Raw genomic sequence first — 24,948 nt, 5'->3', positions numbered from 1 at the left:
CCGAACTCCTCACCACCGCCGTTCCTAACTCCCGGTACGTAACAGGAAATTCGGCTTTCAAGTTCCAGTCAATTCGGTTCAATATATGCATATTTGAGCCGTCAAGTGCAAACGCTTTGCTCAGCGGGGCTTTCTTCCTCCTCTTCTATTTAACTCCCGTTCCCGCCAATGGATTTTCTGCCAAACTATTATGAAATCACACGCACCGCCCAATTCATCCTCGACGGCAATTTCTCCAGGGTCGCCTTGCAGGTTTCTTTTTTTTTCATTCTTTTTTAACGATTTTTCCTTGAAGTATCATTTTTTACGTGTTCTGTTTCTGGTCTCTTCAAAACCTTTGAGCCGGCTAGGGTTTCTAATCCTGTTATTTCTTTACTGTATGGTGTTTCATTGACGATTGTCATTTGAGTTCCCCGATGAACTCTTGAAAGATTCCACCAGAGTAGCGAGTACGTTGAGACGAGAGCTCTTCTCGTTTGGTCGCGAAAATGTTGGGATTTATGTGTTGGCGGACACGACTTATGGTAGCTGCTGTGTCGATGAGGTTGGAGCTTCACATGTTAATGCTGACTGTGTTGTCCATTACGGCCATACATGTCTAAGCCTGTAAGTATGTTTTTTCATTTATATTGAGAAGGTTGAGTTTGAGTCAGATTTTTTACTTTGATTCTTATGCTGATTTAGCAAGCATGTGTATGGGTTTTTTTCAGCCTTTTAGCTTCTGAAAGGCTCGGTTTTAAACTAAAGGTTGCATAGTTTGATTTCTTGCGTTGCAAAATTCACGTTACTATGGTCTCCTAAGTTTTAGAAATTAGTTCGAGGAATACGAGAACCAATGATTTCAGACGTTTCGCCAAATTTCTGTTTGGAAACAAGGGATGTCGGTTTCGTTTGTGTAGTCGGCTATTAGCTGGTTACTTTGCAGGTAATACTTTGAGTCAGCCATTTAAATACCGGGATTAGATTGAGACATTTGAGGATTTTGCTCCAGGCATCCCAGTAGTTTGGTTTTTGGTTCATACTTATGTTTCCGGAGTTTAGGGATTTGATTTTTTCATGAAGTTTTTCATTTCCATTTTTTCAACTTTGGCTTTGCAGAGTTATTATGTTACGGATCTTTTTGCATTTGGTTCTTTATCTTGATGTAGTGTTTGTACTCTTTTGTATCATAAAATATCTTCTCCTACCTTTTCAAGCTACTAACATCTGAGTGGTGTTATTTTCAGAACCTCAACTTTACCAGCATTGTTCATTTTTGGCAAATCCTCCATTGATGTGAATGTGTGTGTTGATCATTTATTTGACCTCTCAGCAACAGTTGACAAACCTGTTATGGTATGCATAATCTTTCCTAGTGGGTCATACCTGTTGCTTGTGGAATGTTGTGTATTTCTGTGCTTGCAATATATTTCTGTATCAAGCATTACAAAAGTGGATGTTGACAGGATTTATGTTAAAAATGAAAATTTACATGTGTTTTCCTTCATGTCATATTCATGCCAGTAATGCACAGAAAATCTTAGGTATATTCTGAATTCAGAAACTTGAGGAAATTAATATTGTGGAAAACAGGTACTTTATGGACTGGAATATGCTTATGCCGTTCAGAGCATCAAAGAAGCAGTGACAGTGAGAAAGTCAAGCTTTAGAGACATGAACTTAGTTGTCCATTTTGCAGATGTTAGGAGTTCAGTTATGAAGCCATTAGAGAGTAACGGGTCTTCCAATATTCAACTTGATCCTTATGATCCCTCAGCTGCTCGTGTGGATCTTTTGAAGTCCGTTGACACTGACAGTACTCCTAATTCTAGTAAGTGCAAAGTTAATTACTCAACTGCCGGCACAAACCATACCCTTGGAGGCCTAGTATGGAATTTGCTTGAAGGTGCCAAAATGGAAGACTATTTGCTGTTCTGGATTGGCTGTGATAACCCAGCTTTTGCCAATGTGCTCATTACATACAACAACTGTGAAATAGGTTGAAAAGAAACTTGTCTCTTTTACTATGGTTATCCACGTCAATTATTCAGCTTCATCTATTTTGGATATCTAGGGAATTTGTTTATTTGACTGACAAATTGCAAGTTTCTCATGTGTTCAGTCAGATATGATGCAGAGAAAAAGTGCCTGCTGAAGGACTTGTCTCGTCAGAGTAAGATTGTTAAACGCAGGTATACTGGCTGTCATACTGGCTGTCATATATTTCGTAGTGGTCACCAAGCTTCTTGTTAATAGCAAAGAGCTTTTTAGGATGTGCCTGGTACTTATTTTCAACCCAATCCTTCCAAGTTGAAAAAAAAAAGAAAACAAAACAAAATTTTGAGCTTATTGGTCCTTCATGAAAGTAAAGATGGTGCATTTAATTATATGTGTTTTTCTTCTAATGGTGGTGCTTAATTTACATTGGAAAATTCAGCTAAATTTGTAATCTTGCTGACAATGGTTCTTGCATTGCTGAATGCTTCTTTTGCATTGCTTTTTAGATGCTTTTGGATGCTGTTAGACTCAAAAAAAATTGACACACCCATACAAGGTTTAAGATACATTCTGCATGTTCTGACTATCTTTTCAGGTGGTTATCTTCATATGATTCATCAAATGAAAGATCTGATTCAGGCAGCTGGAAAAAAGGCGTACATGCTAGTTATGGGAAGACCAAATCCTGCCAAGTTAGCAAACTTCCCTGAGGTCATTTTTCATAATGAAGCAGCATTTTAGTGTTCTTACATCTGTTGTTACAAAATATATGTTACTGACTTGAGAATCTCCTTTGGACAGTGTGATGTTTTTGTTTATGTGTCATGTGCCCAAACTGCTCTTTTGGACAGTAAAGAGTTTATGGCTCCTGTTATCACACCTTTTGAAGCTACGATAGCTTTCAGTGGGTATGATCTTTTGAAGTTCAACCTAAACATTATGCTTGCTGCTTGCAATTTTTCTCTTGCACTGCTACTTTGTTTCCATGCATTACTTCTTTTTTCCTGTGTTTGCATTTTGTTTTTTAGGCTCTTTTTTTTGTGGTAGTTATGGTTTTAAGCTTTTCTGTTGTCAGAAGAAATAGTGATAAGGCTATAAGCTTTTCTGTTGTCAGAAGAAACAGTGATAAGGTTTTGTACTTCATGTGTTCCTGTTTGCAAAAAAAGAAAAAGAAATGTTTGATTTACCTCATGATAATATCCTCTGTTTGTGGTTTACCTCTCTTGATTCTTATTTTTATATTTTACTTTTGTAGAGGAAGTCTTTGGATGGGAGCTTACAAGATGGAGTTTCAGGATTTATTATCATCTGCTTCGCAGCAGATTGTTGACAGAGAGGAAGCACGGTATTCATTTTTAGAAGGTGGATATGTTGAAGATTTAGAGTTGTCAGGTACTATATCTGAATGGGTTGTGAATCAACTAATTCTAATGTTACTTAATGATGATTTTCTTTTAAAATTCACCCGTATCCTAATTGCTCTTTGTTTCTTTTATGGTCCTTTTTAATAGTTTACTCGCTATGGTTTATGGATTGAGAGCAAAGAGTCACATATTTTATTGAGAATTCTAAAATAGGATTGACAAAATTCTGAATTTGTTGAAGCAGCGGAGAAAGTAGAAGAAGAAGAGAGAGGGCTTGTTTTGGCAGAGATGACAAAGAAGGCGCTGAAAGTTGATGATAAACATCCATCTGATTTGGTCAAGCGAACGGCTAAGTCGGGTGCTGAATTTTTTGCTTCGCGATCGTACCATGGCCTTGACATGCACAGTGAGCAGCCACTTCCTTATGGTTATGTCACTGGCCGGACTGGCAGGGCCTCGGGCTATGAGGATGAAAGCAGAGCATACTAGTACATGATGATCGAAGACTGCAAGGATTGGCTAATGGCTCCGTTTTTTGTTTGCAAAACCCAGACTGTAAATAGCTGAACTGCGGCACCACATTTTGATGATGTTTCGTAGCCATGGTCTTCTTTTGTTGGACATGTGTCGTTTGACACTGTTTGAGATTATGTATACCCACCCACCAGAATTAGCTGTGTTTATTCACTAATTAAACCGGCCGTGTATCAAAGGATATCACAAGTTAATTAAAATTAATGTTTGGAGAAAACACTAAAGACTTTGTTAGTGTACAGGAAAAGTTGAGGATGAAAGTGCTTCCACTAGTAAACTTGAAACCTGGTAGTGTACGGAGAAAGTTGAAGATGAAAGTGAATTATTTTAGCAAATTTATTTTTTCTTATTCTTATGAAAAAAAGTGTGAAAATGAATTCCATTAAAGTTGAGGATGAAAGTGAATTACCTAGCCAATTTACTTTCCCTTGTTCTTATAAAAACAAGAGTGACAGTGAAATTCCTTCTCATAGCTATTGAATTCACTTTCACTACTGGTTGCCTTGTTCTCGTTTTTGTCTCCTCGTTCCTCTTCTCCTCTTTGCCCGGTAACACAAAAAAATAAAATAAATTATGTTGTTCTTCAGTTTTACTTTCACTTAGCACTAAAATCGTTCAAGTTTTTAGTTTTTTTTAATAAAAAATGAAAAAATATAGAGATTAGAAACATACAAGGACACAATTGGTCATAGTTGTTTTCGCCGTTTTTTTGGTCTAACATATCTGGGTTCGAGACGGGAACTTGGTGATGCTTTAAACTCGGAGGTTTTAGTTTTTTGAAGTAGCACATTGGCTTAGTTATACTACCAAAAGACGCGGCAGTGAATTCACTGTTAGGGCACTGTATAAGTTTGTGGGAAGGTAGAAAGCAAATCGATTCTCGGAGTAACTAAAAATTTCCCACACCCTTTTTGAAAACAAACCCTGCGAGGGATTCTCAATCAGAAACCCTCTTCCTGTCACAGTATGTACACGGGCACCATCATCCCCATGATTCCATGAAGTCGGCCACGATTTAAGAGACTTGTAAGCACCGTCGAGTTCTCGAACGCTGTTTGAAGATTGAACTCTTCAAAGAGAAAAGACAGAGAAGCTATCCTCGTCAATGTGAAATCTGCCGGGAAGCCCAATCCAAGTAAAAATGCCCCTCATGTTTAGTTCCGTAGTAAGTAAGATATACCCTTTATCTCATTTTTCTCCTACTCAACTGGTTGATTTTCAATATCAATTCAAACCTTTAAACGGAGATATTAGCTTTTTTTAATGGTGGATAAATGTATTTGTGGGACTTCCCTATCTCTTTGCATGTATTGTTATCTGAGTTTGACATAGTTTTTAACATCTGAACCTGTTTTATCTGCAGTTGTTCTTTGGCATGTTTCAAGAAACACAAGGGTATGCCTCCTATCTGAAATTATTTCACTTGCATGTTTAGCTTTTAATGATTTTTACGTTTTCTTTGATATCGGAGTATACTTTTCATTATTTCTCCGGCCCACCAGTTTTAAACTTGTGATATGTAATAGGTTGGATTCCTCAAAACAGTAAAACTTTCTCCTGAAGATTGAATGACAAAATACTGAGAAATTAGGATCAGCCCCCCTTCACTTTTCTTGCTATAGTAAAATGGCTGTTGGGCTCATAATGATTATGAATGCAAACCCGGGTGATCTAATAAAGGAAGTATTTGAGAGCAATAGATTTCTTTTGGGACATAACGAGATTATACAGTCTTTGTAGTGTGGTGGGGAACCAACTCCCATTAAGCAAACCATTCCTAAGGAAAAATATAAGTGCACTAAAATTTTTGGACTACAAATATCCCTGGTTGACTTAACATAAGACATTTTTTGTCATTACTGTGAGATTTTCTGTAGTTGTTTCTTCATCTTTGCATCCTTGACAGACAAATGTATCACTTTTAACTTTGGCATTCATATTGGAAGACTTAACAAGTTAGTTCTGTTTGTGAATGCGTGGAGGTAATTCTTGCTTATTTGATGTTGTCAGAAATTCCCTGTGCCCTGATTCCATCAGAGACAAAAGGTCCTTCTGAGCCTATAGTAGGTAAGAGTTTTACTATTCTTTCACTTCACTGTACACATCAAGTTAGTTCTGTTTGTGAATGCATGGAGGTAATTCTTGTTTCTTTGATGTTGTCAGAAATTCCCTGTGCCCAGACTCCATCAGAGACAAAAGGTCCTTCTGAGCTTATAGTAGGTAAGAGTTTTACTATTCTATCACTGCGCTGTACACATAATTCAAACCTTTTATTGAAAAGTATTGTCTAAACAATTATCTTCTTCTTTTCAGGAGTTCTTTGTTTTTATTTTCTTCAGTAGGCAAGAAATATAATAAGAAAATAATTTCATGTCATTTGGAATAATGTTCGGTAGTTATAAGAGGATGTGAGTGAGAGAAGAACAGTATGTTATGTTGCTCAGCAAATGCTGAAATTTTTGTATGAAACCGCATTGAGGAACTTGCCAAAGATTATTGACACAAAAAATTTCTCAACTAAAGCAACATGAAATAGTTAGCCATTATTCCTTGGTAGGGACTAATGGCTTACCGGGACTAGCTAGTGGAGGAAGGTCAGCAACGATTATTGTATCTGAAACTCCAGGTATTTTGGGTCTGTTGCCAACCTGCCTGATGTTCTCATGAATAAAGAAGACCTGATCAGTGAAATTGCTCAAACATAAGTTAAGATTTTCAACATGTTGTTATCTAAACAGTGGCGTTCTTTATTTGCTTAGTAACTTTCAAATCCCTCTCCCTTGATAATTCGTTTGAACTTGTTTTCATGCATGGAAAAACATTCGATACCACTTCATATATCAACATAGAACAAATATTATGAAAAACCTTGAGCTGGATTTTTATAACACTAAGTGTGACAATAACATTACCATAACACTCCAATAATGATCAAAATAATAAAAAACCAAATAAATGATATGTACCTTGAGCTAAAGTAATTCAATTGCACATAAATTGAAGCATTTAAATTGAAATGAAGAGATCCTAATAGATAGTACCAAGAAACATACAACTCTCTCTCTCTCTCTCTCACACACACACACACACACACACACACACACACACACACACTCACACACACACACAGAGGCCCAAACCTGGCCTCCTCGAACCCTCACCATTGCCGTTCCTAACCAACTCCCGGTACGTAACAGGAGCCAATGGATTTTCTGCTGAACTATTATGAAATCACACGCACCGCCCAATTCATCCTTGACGGCAATTTCTCCAGGGTCGCCTTGCAGGTTTCTATTTTTCTTCATTCTTTTTTAACGATTTACCTTGAAGTATCCTTTTTTACGTGTTCTGTTTCTGGTCTCTTCAAAACCTTTGAGCCGGCTAGGGTTTCTAATCCTGTTATTTCCTTACTGTATGGGTGTTTCATTGACAATTGTCATTTCAGTTCCCTGATGAACTCTTGAAAGATTCCACCAGAGTAGCGAGTACGTTGAGACGAGAGCTCTTCTCGTTTGGTCGCGAAAATGTTGGGATTTATGTGCTGGCGGACACGACTTATGGTAGCTGCTGTGTCGATGAGGTTGGGGCTTCACATGTTAATGCCGACTGTGTTGTGCACTACGGCCATACATGTCTAAGCCCGTGAGTATGTCTTTTCATTTATATCGAGAGGTTGAGTTTGAGTAAGATTTTTTATTTTAATTCTTAAGCTGATTTAGCAAGCATGTTTATGGTTTTTTTTCAGTCTTTAGCTTCTTAAAGGCTCGGTTTTAAACTAAAGGTTGCATAGTTTGATCTCTTGCGTTGCAAAATTCACGTTACTATGGTCTCCTAAGTTTTAGAAATTAGCTCGAGGAATCCAAGAACTAATGATTTCAGACGTTTCGCTAAATTTCTGTTTGAAAACAAGGGATGTCAGTTTCGTTTGTAGAGTCGGCTATTAGCTGGTTAGTTTGCAGGTAATACTTTGAGTCAGCCATTTAAATATGGGGATTAGATTGAGACGTTTGAGGATTTTGCTCGAGGCATCCCAGTAGTTTGGTTTTTGGTTCAGACTTATGTTTCTGGAGTTTAGCGATTTGATTTTTTCATGAAGTTTTTCATTTCCATTTTTTCAACTTTGACTTTGCAGAGTTATTATGTTACGGATCTTTTTGCATTTGGTTCTTCATCTTGATGTAGTGTTTGTACTCTTTTGTATCATAAAATATCTTCTCCTACCTTTTCAAGCTACTAACATCTGAGTGGTGTTATTTTCAGAACCTCAACTTTACCAGCATTGTTCATTTTTGGCAAATCCTCCATTGATGTGAATGTGTGTGTTGATCATTTATTTGACCTCTCAGCAACAGTTGACAAACCTGTTATGGTATGCATAATCTTTCCTAGTGGGTCATACCTGTTGCTTGTGGAATGTTGTGTATTTCTGTGCTTGCAATATATTTCTGTATCAAGCATTACAAAAGTGGATGTTGACGGGATTTATGTTAAAAAAGAAAATTTACATGTATTTTCCTTCATGTCATATTCATGCCAGTAATGCACAGAAAATCTTAGGTATATTCTGAATTCAGAAACTTGAGGAACTTAATATTGTGGAAAACAGGTACTCTATGGACTGGAATATGCTTATGCCGTTCAGAGCATCAAAGAAGCAGTGACAGTGAGAAAGTCAAGCTTTAGAGACATGAACTTAGTTGTCCATTTTGCAGATGTTAGGAGTTCAGTTATGAAGCCATTAGAGAGTAACGGGTCTCCCAATATTCAACTTGATCCTTATGATACCTCAGCTGCTTGTGTGGATCTTTTGAAGTCTGTTGACACTGACAGTACTCCTAATTATAGTAAGTGCAAAGTTAATTACTCAACTGCCAGCACAAGCCATACCCTTGGAGGCCTAGTATGGAATTTGCTTGAAGGTGCCAAAATGGAAGACTATTTGCTGTTCTGGATTGGCTGTGATAACCCAGCTTTTGCCAATGTGCTCATTACATACAACAACTGTGAAATAGGTTGAAAAGAAACTTCTCTCTTTTACTATGGTTATCCACATCAATTATTCAGCTTCATCTATTTTGGATATCTAGGGAATTTGTTTATTTAACTGACAAATTGCAAGTTTCTCATGTGTTCAGTCAGATATGATGCAAAGAAAAAGTGCCTGCTGAAGGACTTGTCTCGTCAGAGTAAGATTGTTAAACGCAGGTATACTGGCTGTCCTATATTTTGTTCTTCAAATAAATACCATGAATATATCCTTATTAAAGTTATCTTCTACTTGCTTTGTAGATACTATCTTGTTGAGAAAGCAAAGGATGCAAATATTGTTGGGATTTTGGTGGGTACTCTTGGTGTAGGTACTTTTTCTTGAGACCCTTTGTGTATCGTAAAAGTGTAAAATTAAGAAGAAAGAAAGAGGAGAGAGAGAGAGAGAGTGAAACAATTCTGGCACTTGTTGAGAGGTCTGAAATCAACCTTGCCTGTATTAAATATCACTTATGTGTAAAATAAGGTACATGGATAGAACTACCCCTCTACACTCAATTCCTTCTATCTCCCTAATTACATGACATAAAAAACTAAAAATTGAACCATACAACTGCCGTATGTAGCTAAACACTTTTCTACCTTAGAGGGATACTGGGTAAGGCAACGGGACTACAATACTCTTCACATATAATTCAACTTGTTTATATTTTAGTTCTTTAGCATATGATGACAAAATAATTTTTTTTACTAAATCTCTTTTAAATTGAAGAAAATATCACTCTCATAATGCAGCATGCTAGTTACTCAGTTAATGAACAACATATATTTACATTTGTTATTGGAGTGGCGAGTTGGTGACTGATGAAACTAAGTAGGAGACATAAGTTGTAAAGCTAACAAGTGTGAAAATTATTTTTCAAAACATATGGATGTGAAAGCATACTGGACTCTTTCGTAGTGGTCGCCAAGCTTCTTGTTAATAGCAAAGAGCTTTTTAGGATGTGCCTGGTACTTATTTTCAACCCAATCCTTCCAAGTTGAAAAAAAAAGAAAACAAAACAAAATTTTGAGCTTATTGGTCCTTCATGAAAGTAAAGATGGTGCATTTAATTGTATGTGTTTTTCTTCTAATGGTGGTGCTTAATTTACATTGGAAAATTCAGCTAAATTTGTAATCTTGCTGACAATGGTTCTTGCATTGCTGAATGCTTCTTTTGCATTGCTTTTTAGATGCTTTTGGATGCTGTTAGACTAAAAAAAAATTGACACACCCATACAAGGTTTAAGACACATTCTGCATGTTCTGACTATCTTTTCAGCTGGTTATCTTCATATGATTCATCAAATGAAAGAACTGATTCAGGCAGCTGGAAAAAAGGCGTACATGCTAGTTATGGGAAGACCAAATCCTGCCAAGTTAGCAAACTTCCCTGAGGTCATTTTTCATAATGAAGCAGCATTTTAGTGTTCTTACATCTGTTGTTACAAAATATATGTTACTGACTTGAGAATCTCCTTTGGACAGTGTGATGTTTTTGTTTATGTGTCATGTGCCCAAACTGCTCTTTTGGACAGTAAAGAGTTTATGGCTCCTGTTATCACACCTTTTGAAGCTACGATAGCTTTCAGTGGGTATGATCTTTTGAAGTTCAACATAAACATTATGCTTGTTGCTTGCAATTTTTCTCTTGCACTGCTACTTTGTTTCCATGCATTACTTTTTTTTTTTTTTTTTCCTGTGTTTGCATTTTGTTTTTTAGGCTCTTTTTTTTTTGTGGTAGTTATGGTTTTAAGCTTTTCTGTTGTCAGAAGAAATAGTGATAAGGCTATAAGCTTTTCTGTTGTCAGAAGAAACAGTGATAAGGTTTTGTACTTCATGTGTTCCTGTTTGCAAAAAAAGAAAAAGAAATGTTTGATTTACCTCATGATAATATCCTCTGTTTGTGGTTTACGTCTCTTGATTCTTATTTTTATATTTTACTTTTGTAGAGGAAGTCTTTGGATGGGAGCTTACAAGATGGAGTTTCAGGATTTATTATCATCTGCTTCGCAGCAGATTGTTGACAGAGAGGAAGCACGGTATTCATTTTTAGAAGGTGGATATGTTGAAGATTTAGAGTTGTCAGGTACTATATCTGAATGGGTTGTGAATCAACTGATTCTAATGTTACTTAATGTTGATTTTCTTTTAAAATTCACCCGTATCCTAATTGCTCTTTGTTTCTTTTGTGGTCCTTTTTAATAGTTTACTCGCTATGGTTTATGGATTGAGACCAAAGAGTCTAATGTTTGAGAATACTAACTGTAATCCAGTCACATATTTTATTGAGAATTCTTAAATAGGATTGACAAAATTCTGAATTTGTTGAAGCAGCGGAGAAAGTAGAAGAAGAAGAGAGAGGGCTTGTTTTGGCAGAGATGACAAAGAAGGCACTGAAAGTTGATGATAAACATCCATCTGATTTGGTCAAGCGAACAGCTAAGTCAGGTGCTGAATATTTTGCTTCGCGATCGTACCATGGCCTTGACATGCACAGTGAGCAGCCACTTCCTTATGGTTATGTCACTGGCCGGACTGGCAGGGCCTTGGGCTATGAGGATGAAAACAGAGCATGAAAGTACATGATGATCGAAGACTGCAAGGATAGACTTATGACTCCTTTTTTGTTTGCAAAACCCGGACTGTAAAGAGCTGAACTGCGGCACTACATTTTGATGATGTTTCGTAGCCATGGTCTTCTTTTGTTGGACATGTGTCGTTTGACTCTGTTTGAGATTATGTATACCCACCCACCAGAATTAGCTGTGTTTATTCACTAATTAAACTGGCAATGGATATCACAAGTTAATTAAAATTTATATTTGGAGGAAAAGTTGTGGGTGAAAGTGCTTCCACAGTGACATTCCTTCTCGTAGCTATTGAATTCACTTTCACTCCCTCATTCGCTCGCCCTGTTCTTGTTTCTGTCTCCTCGTTCCTCTTCTCCTCTTTACCCGGTTACACAAAAAAATATTTTCTTTAGATAAAATAGATTATATTGTATTTCACTTTCACTTTCATTTAGCACTAAAATCGTTTAATCGTTTAAGCTTGTAGTTTTTTAATAAAAAACATATTATAGAGGTTAGAAACATACAAGAACACAATTGTCGTAGTCTTTTTCGCCTTTTTTTCCTCTACAGTATCTGGGTTCGAGACGGGAACTGAGTGATGCTTTAAACTCGGTGGCTTTAGTGCAGTAGCTCATTGGCTTAGTTATACTACCAAAAGACGCGGCAGTGAATTCACTGTTAGGGCACTGTATAAGTTTGTGGGAAGCTAGAAAGCAAACCGATTCTTAGATAACTAAAAAATCCCCACACCCTTTTTGAAAACTAACCCTGCGAGGGATTCTCAATCAGAAGCCCTTTTCCTGTCACATTATGTACACGCGCACCATCATCCCCATGATTCCATGAAGTCGGCCACGATTTAAGAGACTTGTATGCACCATCGAGTTCTCGAAATCTGTTTGAAGATTGAACTCTTCAAAAAGAAAAAACAGAGAAGCTATCAGCGGAAACATGGGTCCTCGTCAATGTGAAATCTGTAAGGAAGCCCAATCCAAGTACAAATGCCCCTCATGTTTAGTCCCGTAGTAAGTAAGATATACCCTTTATCTCATTTTTCTGCTACTCGACTGATTGATTTTCAATAGCAATGCAAACCTTTAAACGGAGATATTAGCTTTTTTTAATGGTGGATAAATGTATTTGTGGGACTTCCCTATCTCTTTGCATGTATTGTTTTCTGAATTTGAGATAGTTTTTAACATCTGAACCTGTTTTATCTGCAGTTGTTCTTTGGCATGTTTCAAGAAACACAAGGGTATGCCTCCTATCTGAAATTATTTCACTTGCATGTTTAGCTTTTAATAATTTTTACGTTTTATTTGATCTCGGAGTATATTTTTCATTATTTCTCTTGCCCACCAGTTTTAAACTTGAGATATGTAATAGGTTGGATTCCCCAAAAGAGTAAAACTTTCTCCTGAAGATTGAATGACAAAATACTGAGAAATTAGGATCAGTCCCCCCTTCACTTTTCTTGCTATAGTAAAATGGCTGTTGGGCTCATAATGATTATGAATGCAAACCTAGGTGATCTAATAAAGGAAGCATTTGAGAGCAATAGATTTCTTTTGGGACATAACGAGATTATACAGTCTTTGTAGTGTGGTGGGGAACCAACTCCCATTAAGCAGACCATTCCTAAGGAAAAATATAAGTGCACTAAAATTTTTGGACTACAAATATCCCTGGTTGACTTAACATAAGACATTTTTTGTCATTACTGTGAGATTTTCTGTAGTTGTTTCTTCATCTTTGCATCCTTGACAGACAAATGTATCACTTTTAACTTTGGCATTCATATTGGAAGACTTAACAAGTTAGTTCTGTTTGTGAATGCGTGGAGGTAATTCTTGCTTATTTGATGTTGTCAGAAATTCCCTGTGGCCAGATTCCATCAGAGACAAAAGGTCCTTCTGAGCCTATAGTAGGTAAGAGTTTTACTATTCTATCACTTCACTGTACACATCAAGTTAGTTCTGTTTGTGAATGCATGGAGGTAATTCTTGTTTCTTTGATGTTGTTAGAAATTCCCTGTGCCCAGACTCCATCAGAGACAAAAGGTCCTTCTGAGCTTATAGTAGGTAAAGAGTTTTACTATTCTATCACTTCACTGTACACATCAAGTTAGTTCTGTTTGTGAATGCATGGAGGTAATTCTTGTTTCTTTGATGTTGTCAGAAATTCCCTGTGCCCAGACTCCATCAGAGACAAAAGGTCCTTCTGAGCTTATAGTAGGTAAAGAGTTTTACTATTCTATCACTTCACTGTACACATAATTCAAACCTTTTATTGAAAAGTATTGTCTAAACAATTATCTTGTTCTTTTCAGGAGTTCTTTGTTTTTATTTTCTTCAGTAGGCAAGAAAGATAATAAGAAAATAATTTCATGTCATTTGGAATAATGTTCGGTAGTTATAAGAGGATGTGAGTGAGAGAAGAACAGTATGTTATGTTGCTCAGCAAATGCTGAAATTTTTGTATGAAACCGCATTGAGGAACTTGCCAAAGATTATTGACACAAAAAATTTCTCAACTAAAGCAACATGAAATAGTTAGCCATTATTCCTTGGTAGGGGCCAATGGCTTACTGGGACTAGCTAGTGGAGAAAGGTCAACAACGATTATTGGATCTGAAATTCCAGGTATTTTGGGTCTGTTGCCTCCCTGTCTGATGTTCTGTTGAATAAAGATGACCTGATCAATGAAATTGCTCAAACATAGGTTAAGATTTTGAACAAGTTGTTATCTAAACAGTGCTGTTCTTTATTTGCTTGGTAACTTTCAAATCCCTCTCTCTGGATAATTCGTTTGAGCTTATTTTCATGCAAATCGAATGCCAGGGTTCCCTGACAAACTGGTTATGTTGGTGCATCTTGTTAATAACATATGTAATTAAAATTAAAATTTAAGTATTATAGTTTTACTTACTAAATTTGCACAGATATGGAAGGAAATTATGTTAGTTTAATACAACTATAGGGATGCAAGTGACTCATATCATTGCAGTATCATGGTAAGAAAAACAAAATTAGTAGAGCCTATATATCATAAGTTTATAAAGGTAAAAGTCTGACATAGGATTTTTTTTATTTTGAAGTGAATAGAATTAGAAGGAAAAAGGACTGGCATTTGGCTGTTATATTTTTCAGCTTGACATGGCAAACCATACTGTATCCAAGATCACTAGGTCCTGTTTGAACTGACTTTTTAAAACAAGAAAATAAAGAAATGGAAATAAGAAAGTAAAAATCCTAAAGTCGACTTGGAGATGGTTCCAAGTTTTTAGGTAAAATAACTGGAACCCTTGTTATGCTTATTCAAATTATTTTTCTCCATTGCTACACTTTAATTTTAAATTGACCACCGGAGTTACTTCCCCAGTTTTATCAATCTAGTTTGTGAGAAGTCCCTTTCCCGTTTGAGGATTAGCTTTAACTGCAGTACCTAGGGAAGTTGGAATGAATGTAACAGGAGAACCTTTCCTTACTAACTTGTTAAGCAGGGGATTGCCCACCAACTCCTAATTGTTGGAGCACCTTTTCTTTGTAATCTTGGGGATTCGTTCCCCTTCTATAATTAGACTCTTTTTATGCACTAAAAGTCACTCACCATTAAAAAGAAGTTTTAATTTGACCAAATCAAGTCTGCGTCACCATTTGTTGGCGGCTGATCAATTGAAACATTTTTTGACTACCTGTAGGACTGGCTACACATTAAAATTCAGTCAGTCTTATAAGTGTCAAACTGAATGACCTCAAACTAGAAAACAGGAATAAGACATTTTGGTAGACATTTTTTATTATGGAATGGATTGCTGTGGATGCTGAAACTGAGTTTTAGTAGTTGGGTCTATAGGGCTAAAGGACCCTATATTTGATGTGTTCCTGCAGAAAGTCTGTTTAGTCTTTTTCTGTTATTTTTTTCTGATTTTTTGTGAGATTAATGCTTGTTAGTCATTTCCTTGGATCGTCCTATGGAGTAATTCTTGTGCTTCAGTTTTAGCTGATAAAAAATCATCTTTTTTCTTCTTGATAACTGTTTATTTGTCTTATTTTTGGTAAGAGTGTGAACAGTATTAGAGATCAATACTCTCTGCTAAAAGAAACTATTACTTTTGAGAGTTAAAGAGTTACGGCACTAACTATATGGACATGGATATGCGCTTTCCTACCTCTTCTGAAGTGGTTCATTTCGTTTTGGACATGCTGTTGTAGCTCCTCCATTGCCTGAGAAAAGGATACGTGAAGTGGAAGAACAAAGCTGGGTGCTTCAGAAGGAGCAGCTGGAGTCCATTGGTACCGTCTTCTTTCCATCTCCGGTGCTATTTTGTGTCTTCAAATACGTAGGACACCAATAACTGAACTGGTTTACATCAAAACAATGTCATGGTTCTATAGATCGATATATTTCTTTGATTGCCTAACCTTCCAAACATCATTATTTACTTGAATAGAGCTTCTCTCTGTACATTATTTATGTGCAGCACTTTCAGCTGAAATCCGAGATGCACTGAAGGATGAACAACTCCAAAAGCTTATTTGTACGATCAGTAGTTCTACCGATGCTGAAAATGTAACTACTAACCTTTTTGGGCAAACAACTGAATTATCATTTTAGATCAGCCAAATTAGCACTTGGGTGCTACAACATGCTGGTCTAAAGTTGTAGAAACTGTTTCCTTCGCTGATCTTATGTTATAATGTGCTTTCTAAAAGATCCAGTACTATGTTCTACTCATACTGGTTTTTGTTTGCCAGGAGCTAGAAAAAAGCCTAAAAGGGGAGACGTTTCGATTGTTCGCCGACAAGGTATACACAGTACTTCTCTTACGAGATAATCCTTTGCATGAGGAATTATGCTATGAACGCATTTGAGATTTAAGAAATTTCTCTTCTTTCCTCTGCAGATTTTATCCATTGTCAAGGCACAGTACCAGTGAGCCATGCCAGTAGAAAACAATGGAGGGGTGAGAGGCACCTTGACTTACGACCTCAAAAGAAACGCTGGCCCCATTGTTATAAGCATTCCTTTAAAGATAATGTTGATCATTTTGTATGAATATATCCACATTTAGGTTGTATGAATTTTTCATTTCACATGATATCTGATTATGTATAAAAATTCTATTTGCTTTATTTCATATAATCTTACCATTTTACATGAAATATTTCAATCTAGATTAGAAGGTGTTTTCACAGTTTCATAAATTATTGTTATTAAAGCTTAAAACAACTGGGTGTAAAATCATTCGTTGATGACTATTCATTTAACAGTATCCAGAGACATCTAAGCGGTTTCAATTGGATTGGGTAGAAAAACCCTATCCATTTACAGTGAATTTGATTTGAGAACAGTCTCTTCCTTTATAGAAACTTCTATCTCTCTGAATATACCAAAAAAACCCGTCAGTTGACAGAAAGCATTTATCCTCTGATTCCTCTGCTTGCAGGCATTTACAGGATAAACCACTCGCTTTGGGAGACGCATAGTCTGCTCGAACTGAAGCACCTTTCAATTGTTTTTCAAAATGCCGCAACAAATACTCTTTTATCCTTCTGCCACTCTCCATGTGCATTCCACATGCCACTCTACAGTTAAATGATACCAACCCCGGATGCCCATTGAAGCTCTCACATGAAGCTCTAAGCATGAATGAACTTGTCAGTCGATGAATACGCTTGTTGCTCAATCAGGAGCCAATTAAGAAGATCAATCGGTATAAATTATGTCAATGATACAGTGTTCAGAGTAGATAATCTTGGCTGGTTCCCTCTCCAGCGGCACATGTTCAAGATTCCATGACGGAGGCATTTGATCAAACACTAAGCATGCATTGAAGTTAGCCAATTCCAAGTTCAATCCAATAAGCAGTCACAGATGGGAGATATCCTTTGTGCTAATCCTCTCTTTCACTTTCCCTGTTAAAGGGACTCCTTATCTATAAAGAACTTTTGGTGCCAGAGAAAGTTGCAGTCAGGATAATGGCAGGGAACCCCATGTGAGACGGTCTTAAGGAAGGATGGGGCCACTCTCTGGCTATTCCATGTGAGTCTAAATCACCCCATTCTCTGAACCCTTAATTCATGAATCTTCACCTCGATCCATTTATTTATTGAAATGCATGCAGACACCCTCTCTTGCCATCACAAATGGCCTCACTGGCCAAAATCTACTTCACCCATTAAAGATTTTAATCAGGACCAGCCCAAGTTCCTATGCGCCACTCAATTGAACTGCAAAATTTTTGCACAGATTCCAACCTCCATGCTCATGTTCTCTCACCGGCCACATTCCTTACATCTGCTTCTTTATCCCATATTCTCCAGCACCAGGGACCAGTAAAAATGAGAAAGAAATCATATTCCGGGTGCTCTACTGAGAGAGGAGCTTGCTTGCTGCAATTCTTGGCAATTTTTTACTCATGCACATGCCTACGAGAACCAGTTGAATATTACAGTAGTTTCTTTGATACAAAGCTCCATTGGGTATCTGGGATTGGGAAACTGAACTGCAATCATGGAAGCTGGGAATCTCCGAAGTCTCAATCCCTTTCCCTAGGTGACTCTGCGGAGTCCCTACTCATCCCTTGTTTAGAGTCCCCAAACTTCAGAAAAAGACGATCGTAATGTCCTAATCCTAAGTCCCTTTAGCTGGTTCCCTTTCGGCCGTAGGTAAAAACTATAAAACCAGTCTTCTTCAACCCAATTTCAGATGCTTTAGGTGAAAGCTATTATTTACTGGGTCAATCCCGATCAGGCGAATTAAATCCAACTGAACCTGAAAGTTGGGTTCCTTTTGTCGGGAGGCCTCATTGGAAAAGAAAATCAGTCTGGTTCGTCACCTGAACCTGGTTAGCAAATCAACAAGAGTCAAATGTTTTTCTTCTCCCTCGGTTATTGTAAAGAAAAAACCCATTTTTCACAAATATATATATATATATATATATATTAAAAATAAATAAATTACTGTAATGGGCCCCACTTTAGTGTTGTCCAATCAAAATTACCCGATGCCTGTCAAAATAACCTTTGCTAAAAGACATGGTTCAGCAAAACGAGACGTGGAGGCTGCAACGGCTTGGTGACGTCGCTGAACGAACGGGCGTTCTCGTAAAATATTAAGTTTAAAAGTCCAAAATGCCCTTGAATGTATAATTCCACTAATACTCTGAATATATTCTATAAATGCCCTCGATCGTCAGATAAGTTACAGCAATGCCACCGCCGCGTACGTTCCTGCATCACTAGCGACGGGGCTTTCCGTAATATTTGGAGATCCAAGTGCCTAATCCTGTAAGTGTACAGTACACGTGTGAAGTAGACGGATAGAAGGAGAGAAGGAAGAAAAAACGAAAGAAGCGTACGGTCCACAGAGTTTAAAGGCTGGGACCCCCTGGTTAACTACGGCTGCGATCTGATTTAAGTTTTCATGGCTAGTTAACTAGCTTCTTAAATGGCAAGAATGGTGAAGGATCTCTTTTTGCTGCAGCTTTGTTTCCTTTTTCTTCCTTGTTCTTGGATCGACTTGCTTCTTTTACCAGCGAGGAATCGCCCTTTTTCACGTGTTTCTAAGCTTTTCCATTTTTTTTCACAGTGGAGACGAAGCTAAAAGCCTTCCGCCAGTTCTTTCTTTGCTGTACATCGAGAGAGAGAGAGAGAGAGAGATCTTTTCTCTTTCTTCTTTGCCGTTTTAGGCTTCCGGGCGAGGTGCTGCTGCCTTTCTCCTCTGATGCCTCTGGCTGCTTTCGGCTCCCAGACTCCAGAGTCCGAAATCTGAATCGCCCAGACCTTGCGATGGATCATTCTCAAGGAAGGATCAAACCAGTACAGCAGCGACCCCACTTCATTAAACACTGTATTTTCTCCTGTCAGAACAGTCATTTTATGAATGAATTCCATTGAGACAATACAGAGTGGATTCGTAAAGACCAAATCGCTCACAGCGTCCAAGGACAGAGTCGCAGCAGTACAGACTACAGTCCCTCTTCTTTTATTACATCCTTAGCACATTTTCAGCTACCCATACATTTACGGCAAAAAGGGTGACAGCAGCGTATCATTCCCCTCCTGAGACTCAGCGAGAAATCAAACGAACATTAAAAAGTTGTTTTTATTCAATTCATTTCTGAAATCTGAATCGGTGAACCCCCCTCCCTTCCTTGACCAGTGGGAGCAGCTAATCGGTAAAGAATCGGGAGATCCTTGAGGTCATTTTCCAAAGCTCGTCCCTCACAAGTCACAGAAGGGTGCATTTACCGATGATGCAGAGTCATCGTCGTCCTCAGTCTTCCCCTCGCGACTCACGTAGCCTAATCGCAGTTAATGGAGTTCCCTTTTTTGCGATTTGGTCCTGGATGATGGGGATGGTGCCTTCCTTCTCTAACTCCCTTGCACTTTTGCCTCCTTCTTGCTCGTCTTACACCCTACATTAAATCAAGGACAGTCTGACCAGCCTACCTGGAAAATTACCTTTGCATACCTTAAATTAGTTTCGTTTACTCCTTCCGGCTGCACAATACTTAATCAGAACTTCGTCAATTAACTGAACTGAAAGCTAATTCAACCCAGAAGGTAGTTTAAGCTCCGTCTGAAAAAATGTTGAATCCCAGTATGGGAACACCTAACTTTTTCGGAAATAGCAGCAGATATCCACCGCGTAAGTTACCAAACTATTCACATCTATACAAAACAATGGCATCCGAATTAAATACAAATCCAATCATCAACCACGAGCCACCCAGAAGCTGGAGAACGAAGAACGCTTAACGAGTCCAGTTAAAAACTCCAGACAATTTTTACTTCCAACCGGCATGATATAATGGAGGAGATACAGATGAAGAAGAAAATAACAAGGGGTGGGGACGAAGCTTTTGCCAGATGGTGATAGCAGGGAGAGGGGCCGGCGGGCGGCGACGGAGAAACGAGTGGGAAGGCAGCGCTCGTCATTAATTTTTTATTGCCACTCTAATGGCGCGGCGGTAATCGTTAACGCGAGTTAAGCAGATGAAACAGGAAAGGTTAATCCGGACATTTCACGTTTGGTCAGGTCAAACTTTTGCAGCCCAAGGTGGGATCCCTGACGGCTGACACAACCGCGCGCAACTCTAAGAATCTGAAAACGCCACTCTGGGCCGGACCGAATGGGGCCGGGTCGGACCGGATTCATCTGCCAAATTCGCACAGCCCGAGGAGACTTTCAGCCTCGCCTGTTTACATAAGGCGTCCACGGCCTCGAGTGGTCGACCGTGGAGAGAAGATGAGGTGAGAGGAAACACTAGAGAGTTACTGGGTGGGAGAGAAGATGACTGCTTGTTTCGTTGAAGAGCAGAGGATGACAGGGAAGGAGATGGAGAAGCAGATGGGTTGCATGGCTGGCTTTCTTAATCTATTCGACCGCCATCAGATTCTCGCCGGAAAGCGCCTCTACACCACCAAGCGTCTCGCTCAGGTGAGTTCCTTGTTTGTGCTCAATCTCTCTCCTTATTTGGGTTTTTTGTTGGCGGAAGTGGATTTTTTATTCGTGTTATTGTAAAATTAGGCTGTCGATTCAAGTTCCTCTTCCTCGGGAGTGTCCGTTGGGTCGCCTCCGGTGACTCCGGTGAAGGAGGAGGCGCCTGTAGGGGTGGAAATTATGAAGTCGGGGCCTTTGGAGTCGCCGAAGCCTAAATCTTCGCCGTTGCCTCTGCCCATTTACGAGGAAGGGTTGAAGTCGTCGTGGAAGTTTAGGGAGGCTCCGAGGCTTTCGTTGGATAGTAGGGTGAGTGGGAAAGGGGGCGTTGTTCCGAATGCGAACGCTTCGTCCATGTTTTCTGCCGCTAGATCGACGGAGGACATGGAGGGACAGAGACGGGCGCCGAGCGTCATTGCTAGGCTGATGGGTCTCGAGGCTTTGCCCGACTCGGGGCATGAGTCTTCGAAAAAAATCGAGTTGAGGAGATCCGCATCGGAATCAAGGGTGTCAAGAGATCTGTTGCAGGCCCAGTATCGCTTCGTGCTCGACGGTAGCAGCGACTTTCAGCCCGCAAAGAAGTCGTTGTCGGTAGTTCCCGAGAACCCGAACCCGCGCGCGGAAGAGAGAGCGACAGAGTTGACGAGAAAACCCAAATATGATAGTGTGAAAAGGTTGACGAACTCGGCCTGGAGTTCACCGCAGCATCGGAAAAGTTTTTTCGACACGCAGGATGTTTTCCCGGAGCCGGTCAAGAGAACAGGGTCTCTGTACGGAGAGATCGAGAAGAGGTTTAAGATGAGAGGAATTGACGAACAAGCGAATGATTTGGAGACTCTGAAGCAGATTTTGGAGGCTTTACAGCTCAAAGGGCTCTTGCATTCCAAGAGATCCAATGGACAATTTGAGAGGAGGAATTTCATTTTGGATCGCCAATTCGAAGAAGCTCCCATTGTCGTGATGAAACCATCCAGATCGCCAAAAAATCAGATGGGTAAAAGAGGATACGTGTCGCCTCCTCTGCCTTCTTCGCCTTCGAATTCGAAATCCAGAGGCGGGATCCGGCGGACAGAGGCTACCTCCCCAACGGCGAGGCCAATGAAGCGAGAGAATCAGAATTCGACCATTGGAAGAGGAAGAAATTCGGGGAATGAGAATCCTGTGAAGAGCCCGAGAAGGCTGAGCATAAATGTTAATGCCGAGACCCAGAGGAAAGTGAGAAGCTCGGATGAACAGAGAAGGGTTTCTTCTCCTAAGAAAATTGGGCCGGACGTGGCTATTAGCAGATCCCCTAGAAGTCGAAAAACGCAACAGGAGAGGATTTCTACAGTGGATGAAGAATCTTCTTCTCTTTCCGAGAGCAATGCAAGCACCTATTCTCAAATCGACGCTGAGGTAAGAGTTGATGAGAAGAAAAAGAACAAGTTCTCTGTCTTCTTTAGTTAATTCAATCCCACAGCCAGTTCTTTGATTTTGATAGATTTATTTTTTCTTTACATTAGTCTCAGAGATCAAAAACGGAGGATTACAAGGAGGGAAGGAGCCTCCTGGAGAGATGCGATAAGCTGCTTCACAGCATAGCGGAGATCGCTGCAAATGATCAGCCAAGCCCTGTTTCTGTTCTTGATTCGTCTTTCTATAAGGACGAGGGATCCCCGCCTCCCATTTCAATGAAACGAGGTCTTGATTTTATAGGTACGCACTTGGCTTTCCCATTCTCGTCAAATCAACAAAAGGGTACCTAATGTGCTCAATCAAGAATCTGTTTTTCTGCTCTGATATTTGAAAGATTACCATGGCTTTCTTTAATTTCGCTCTCTTCTATTTTCAACAGATGAATGGCCGGAGATGGAGTACGAACAATGGAGCCCTGCAAGCGCAATATCACCAATCAGAACAAGATCGAAAGAGCAATCCGAGGACCAAGATTTCCTCTACGTCTCCCAAGTCCTTGGAGCTTTCAGTCCACAGCAGAGCTCCTCCCACACAACGAACCACAAAACAGAAAGCTTCGACATATTCGCCTCCTTGGAAAGAAAGTTCCACGTCCACTGTAAAATAAGCCAATTCACGATCCTCCACCGACGGCTTCTCTTCGACACCGTCAGAGAAATCCTTCAGAGGAAACAGAGCGTCAATTCATGGAAGGCCTACACGGGTCAGGTCCAGAAACCGTCGTTGCGGCAAGTGTGGGCGGAGCTGCGGAGGACGAGAGAGAACTTGCGGGCGGAAGACATCTGCGAGATGATATGCGGAATACTGGGGAAGGACATGGCCACCGGCGGGAGCGACGGGTGGGGCGACCGGTCGGTAGAGATGTCGGAGGCGGTGCTGGACATCGAGCGGCTGATATTCAAGGATCTGGTGGCGGAGACGATCACGGAATTGGCCACGTTCGGTCCGAAACGGATAGCGGCGGTGGCGCCAAAGAGGAAGTTGGTTTTTTGAATTCTTGCCGGGGGTTTCCCACTTGTAAGCTTTTTCCCATGTTTTCTGTAATTTTGGATAAATATCCCCCAAAAGAAAAGGTACAAAATCTCCCTTATTTACGTATGAGTCTACGTGTCCGTGAAAAAGATTCTAGCCTAAGGTAGGCCCCACAATTTGAGATATGTTATTTATTTTATTATCTTTATAGTATTATTATATTAAAATTAATGACATTAAAATATCAAATACATCCTCATAAAAATAATCAATTACTATAAAATTATTATATATTATAATTTTTTAAAAAATAAAAATTTCTTAAGATAAAATAAATTAATATTTTATTAAGTTAAAGATTAAAATTTTAATCATCCATTAGATTCTAATTTAGATATGGTAGATTCTAACATAAGAAATGTTATCTCAATCGTCGATCATGATGAATTATCTCAATTATCCAATCAAACGATTATAAATGATTTTTCGTATTGAATTAACGGTGAATTATACTTTGGATTATATTAACTATTTTTTTAATTTAAAAAATAATACGATTGGGAAAACCCAAAATGGACCGGACCAGAATGGGAAAGACCCAGTTGGACAGGCCCTAGGCAGACTGAAGGAAACCAGAAGGGACATGGCAAGAACGCGAGCCCACCTCTCTCACATTGATGTGGCCTTCCAACTACTATCCTCAATGTCTGTGAGGAGGCAGTCCGCAGTCATCACTCGTCTTCCCTGAGAGGCTCTGAGACATCGATGAGGGGACGTACCCTACCGCTACAGTTCCATTGCCGTTTCCTCGCATCATTCAATTCCATGTCCCTTGTTAAGTTGATAAGCTTGACGTAACATTTGGGCCATGCAGTTGTCTCAAAGAGCAGGCTCTGTCATCCTCGTAGGGCACAGGCGCGCCTACGGGCGACCTTCCGCAGGCTGTGGCGCTGAGAGTACGCCATAATTGCCGCAGTAAAAGAGGAGAGTGGTGCTGGTCATGGTGGAATTTGCTTTCCTCTTGGTCCCTACCTCGCGTGCTCTTTGCCAGGTCTGGTGCAGGTGGCCAGTTTCTGGGCTTGTTTTTCTTTCTCCTGTTTGGTTTCATTTGATTGATGGAAATTGTAAAATTTTGTGAAATGTTTATGTTCAAGGGGGGAAACCGGCAGGGTTCAGGGGATCTGGATGGACAGCCCTCACTTTCGCAGGACAGAGATAGGTGATAGAAAACAAAAAAAAAAAAAACTTAAAGAGTTTTCCGGCATCTTCTTTCCCTCCTCGGTAGCTGCTCTCATCTTCTTCCTTTTGAGAGCCATTTCTACTCTCTTCTAAACAGACCCCTAGAGTCTTGCTTTTTGGTAGCTATACCAATGATGATAGCGGCAGCTCCTTCGCAAGAGGCTCAAACTACTTCTCTGCATCTTATATTCATCATCTTTACACTTCCCCTCTTCCACTTAATTCTGGGCATCAAGTGGTGGTGACTGCATTCGATAGTTTGGCTTAGGTTGGCCTCCTGAGTGGAGTACTTGCATTGCACCAGTCCCTCCAACCTTTTAGACATTGCCCTTGAAAATATTGGCTCAATAATCGATTA

General features: G+C 39.3%; 4 protein-coding genes across 6 annotated transcripts; all 4 read left to right on the top strand.

Moving 5' to 3' along the window:
• Positions 1 to 4,129, top strand: LOC137948235 (uncharacterized). The gene is made up of 9 exons (XM_068794242.1): positions 1 to 252; positions 410 to 606; positions 1,227 to 1,335; positions 1,573 to 1,978; positions 2,102 to 2,182; positions 2,504 to 2,688; positions 2,779 to 2,885; positions 3,233 to 3,369; positions 3,586 to 4,129. The coding sequence occupies exons 1-9, from the start codon at positions 169 to 171 to the stop codon at positions 3,828 to 3,830; spliced, it is 1,551 nt and encodes a 516-aa protein (XP_068650343.1). The 5' UTR covers positions 1 to 168; the 3' UTR covers positions 3,831 to 4,129.
• A 596-nt stretch (positions 4,130 to 4,725) lies between these two features.
• LOC137948106 (uncharacterized) lies at positions 4,726 to 11,719 on the top strand. Of its 3 annotated transcripts, none has more exons than XM_068794055.1 (14): positions 4,726 to 5,040; positions 5,239 to 5,270; positions 5,886 to 5,942; positions 6,039 to 6,095; positions 7,073 to 7,162; positions 7,321 to 7,517; positions 8,136 to 8,244; positions 8,482 to 8,887; positions 9,011 to 9,080; positions 9,165 to 9,232; positions 10,184 to 10,299; positions 10,390 to 10,496; positions 10,854 to 10,990; positions 11,239 to 11,719. In XM_068794055.1, the coding sequence occupies exons 5-14, from the start codon at positions 7,079 to 7,081 to the stop codon at positions 11,478 to 11,480; spliced, it is 1,536 nt and encodes a 511-aa protein (XP_068650156.1). In that variant the 5' UTR covers positions 4,726 to 5,040; positions 5,239 to 5,270; positions 5,886 to 5,942; positions 6,039 to 6,095; positions 7,073 to 7,078; the 3' UTR covers positions 11,481 to 11,719. The 3 variants fall into 3 exon arrangements, with proteins under 3 accessions (XP_068650156.1, XP_068650154.1, XP_068650155.1); XM_068794053.1 differs by having other exon boundaries at positions 11,236 to 11,719; XM_068794054.1 differs by having other exon boundaries at positions 4,726 to 5,044; positions 11,236 to 11,719.
• Positions 11,720 to 12,177: 458 nt separating this feature from the next.
• Positions 12,178 to 16,613, top strand: LOC137948934 (uncharacterized). The gene is made up of 9 exons (XM_068795157.1): positions 12,178 to 12,502; positions 12,701 to 12,732; positions 13,349 to 13,405; positions 13,502 to 13,558; positions 13,656 to 13,712; positions 15,692 to 15,772; positions 15,961 to 16,049; positions 16,235 to 16,285; positions 16,384 to 16,613. Exons 1-9 carry the CDS (start codon positions 12,429 to 12,431, stop codon positions 16,414 to 16,416), a joined length of 531 nt encoding a protein of 176 aa, XP_068651258.1. The 5' UTR covers positions 12,178 to 12,428; the 3' UTR covers positions 16,417 to 16,613.
• Positions 16,614 to 20,732: 4,119 nt separating this feature from the next.
• Positions 20,733 to 23,477, top strand: LOC137949012 (protein LONGIFOLIA 1-like). Its single transcript, XM_068795268.1, has 4 exons — positions 20,733 to 20,924; positions 21,015 to 22,319; positions 22,427 to 22,619; positions 22,759 to 23,477. The coding sequence occupies exons 1-4, from the start codon at positions 20,778 to 20,780 to the stop codon at positions 23,370 to 23,372; spliced, it is 2,259 nt and encodes a 752-aa protein (XP_068651369.1). The 5' UTR covers positions 20,733 to 20,777; the 3' UTR covers positions 23,373 to 23,477.
• The last annotated feature ends 1,471 nt before the right edge of the window (positions 23,478 to 24,948 follow it).

Source organism: Aristolochia californica, unplaced genomic scaffold (assembly GCF_029961685.1).
Source record: "Aristolochia californica isolate CCGP_79_NKW_82.1479 unplaced genomic scaffold, dmAriCali1.0.hap1 SCAF_13, whole genome shotgun sequence".
Lineage (NCBI taxonomy): Eukaryota > Viridiplantae > Streptophyta > Magnoliopsida > Piperales > Aristolochiaceae > Aristolochia > Aristolochia californica.
This window is presented reverse-complemented; position numbering and strand designations above follow the sequence as displayed.

What these genes read in the sequence shown, in the direction of transcription:
- LOC137948934 (XM_068795157.1), top strand. Translation starts at nt 12,429, where the DNA reads ATGGGTCCTCGTCAATGTGAAATCTGTAAGGAAGCCCAATCCAAGTAC. An exon ending in CCCTCATGTTTAGTCCCGTA is followed by an intron (nt 12,503 to 12,700) that starts GTAAGTAAGATA and finishes TTTTATCTGCAG; the next exon opens with TTGTTCTTTGGCATGTTTCA. An exon ending in ATGTTTCAAGAAACACAAGG is followed by an intron (nt 12,733 to 13,348) that starts GTATGCCTCCTA and finishes TGATGTTGTCAG; the next exon opens with AAATTCCCTGTGGCCAGATT.
- LOC137948235 (XM_068794242.1), top strand. Translation starts at nt 169, where the DNA reads ATGGATTTTCTGCCAAACTATTATGAAATCACACGCACCGCCCAATTC. An exon ending in ATACAACAACTGTGAAATAG is followed by an intron (nt 1,979 to 2,101) that starts GTTGAAAAGAAA and finishes TCATGTGTTCAG; the next exon opens with TCAGATATGATGCAGAGAAA. An exon ending in AGTTAGCAAACTTCCCTGAG is followed by an intron (nt 2,689 to 2,778) that starts GTCATTTTTCAT and finishes TCCTTTGGACAG; the next exon opens with TGTGATGTTTTTGTTTATGT.
- LOC137948106 (XM_068794053.1), top strand. Translation starts at nt 7,079, where the DNA reads ATGGATTTTCTGCTGAACTATTATGAAATCACACGCACCGCCCAATTC. An exon ending in TCTCCAGGGTCGCCTTGCAG is followed by an intron (nt 7,163 to 7,320) that starts GTTTCTATTTTT and finishes TTGTCATTTCAG; the next exon opens with TTCCCTGATGAACTCTTGAA. An exon ending in GCTACGATAGCTTTCAGTGG is followed by an intron (nt 10,497 to 10,853) that starts GTATGATCTTTT and finishes TTACTTTTGTAG; the next exon opens with AGGAAGTCTTTGGATGGGAG.
- LOC137949012 (XM_068795268.1), top strand. Translation starts at nt 20,778, where the DNA reads ATGACTGCTTGTTTCGTTGAAGAGCAGAGGATGACAGGGAAGGAGATG. An exon ending in ATTCTCAAATCGACGCTGAG is followed by an intron (nt 22,320 to 22,426) that starts GTAAGAGTTGAT and finishes TCTTTACATTAG; the next exon opens with TCTCAGAGATCAAAAACGGA. An exon ending in ACGAGGTCTTGATTTTATAG is followed by an intron (nt 22,620 to 22,758) that starts GTACGCACTTGG and finishes TATTTTCAACAG; the next exon opens with ATGAATGGCCGGAGATGGAG.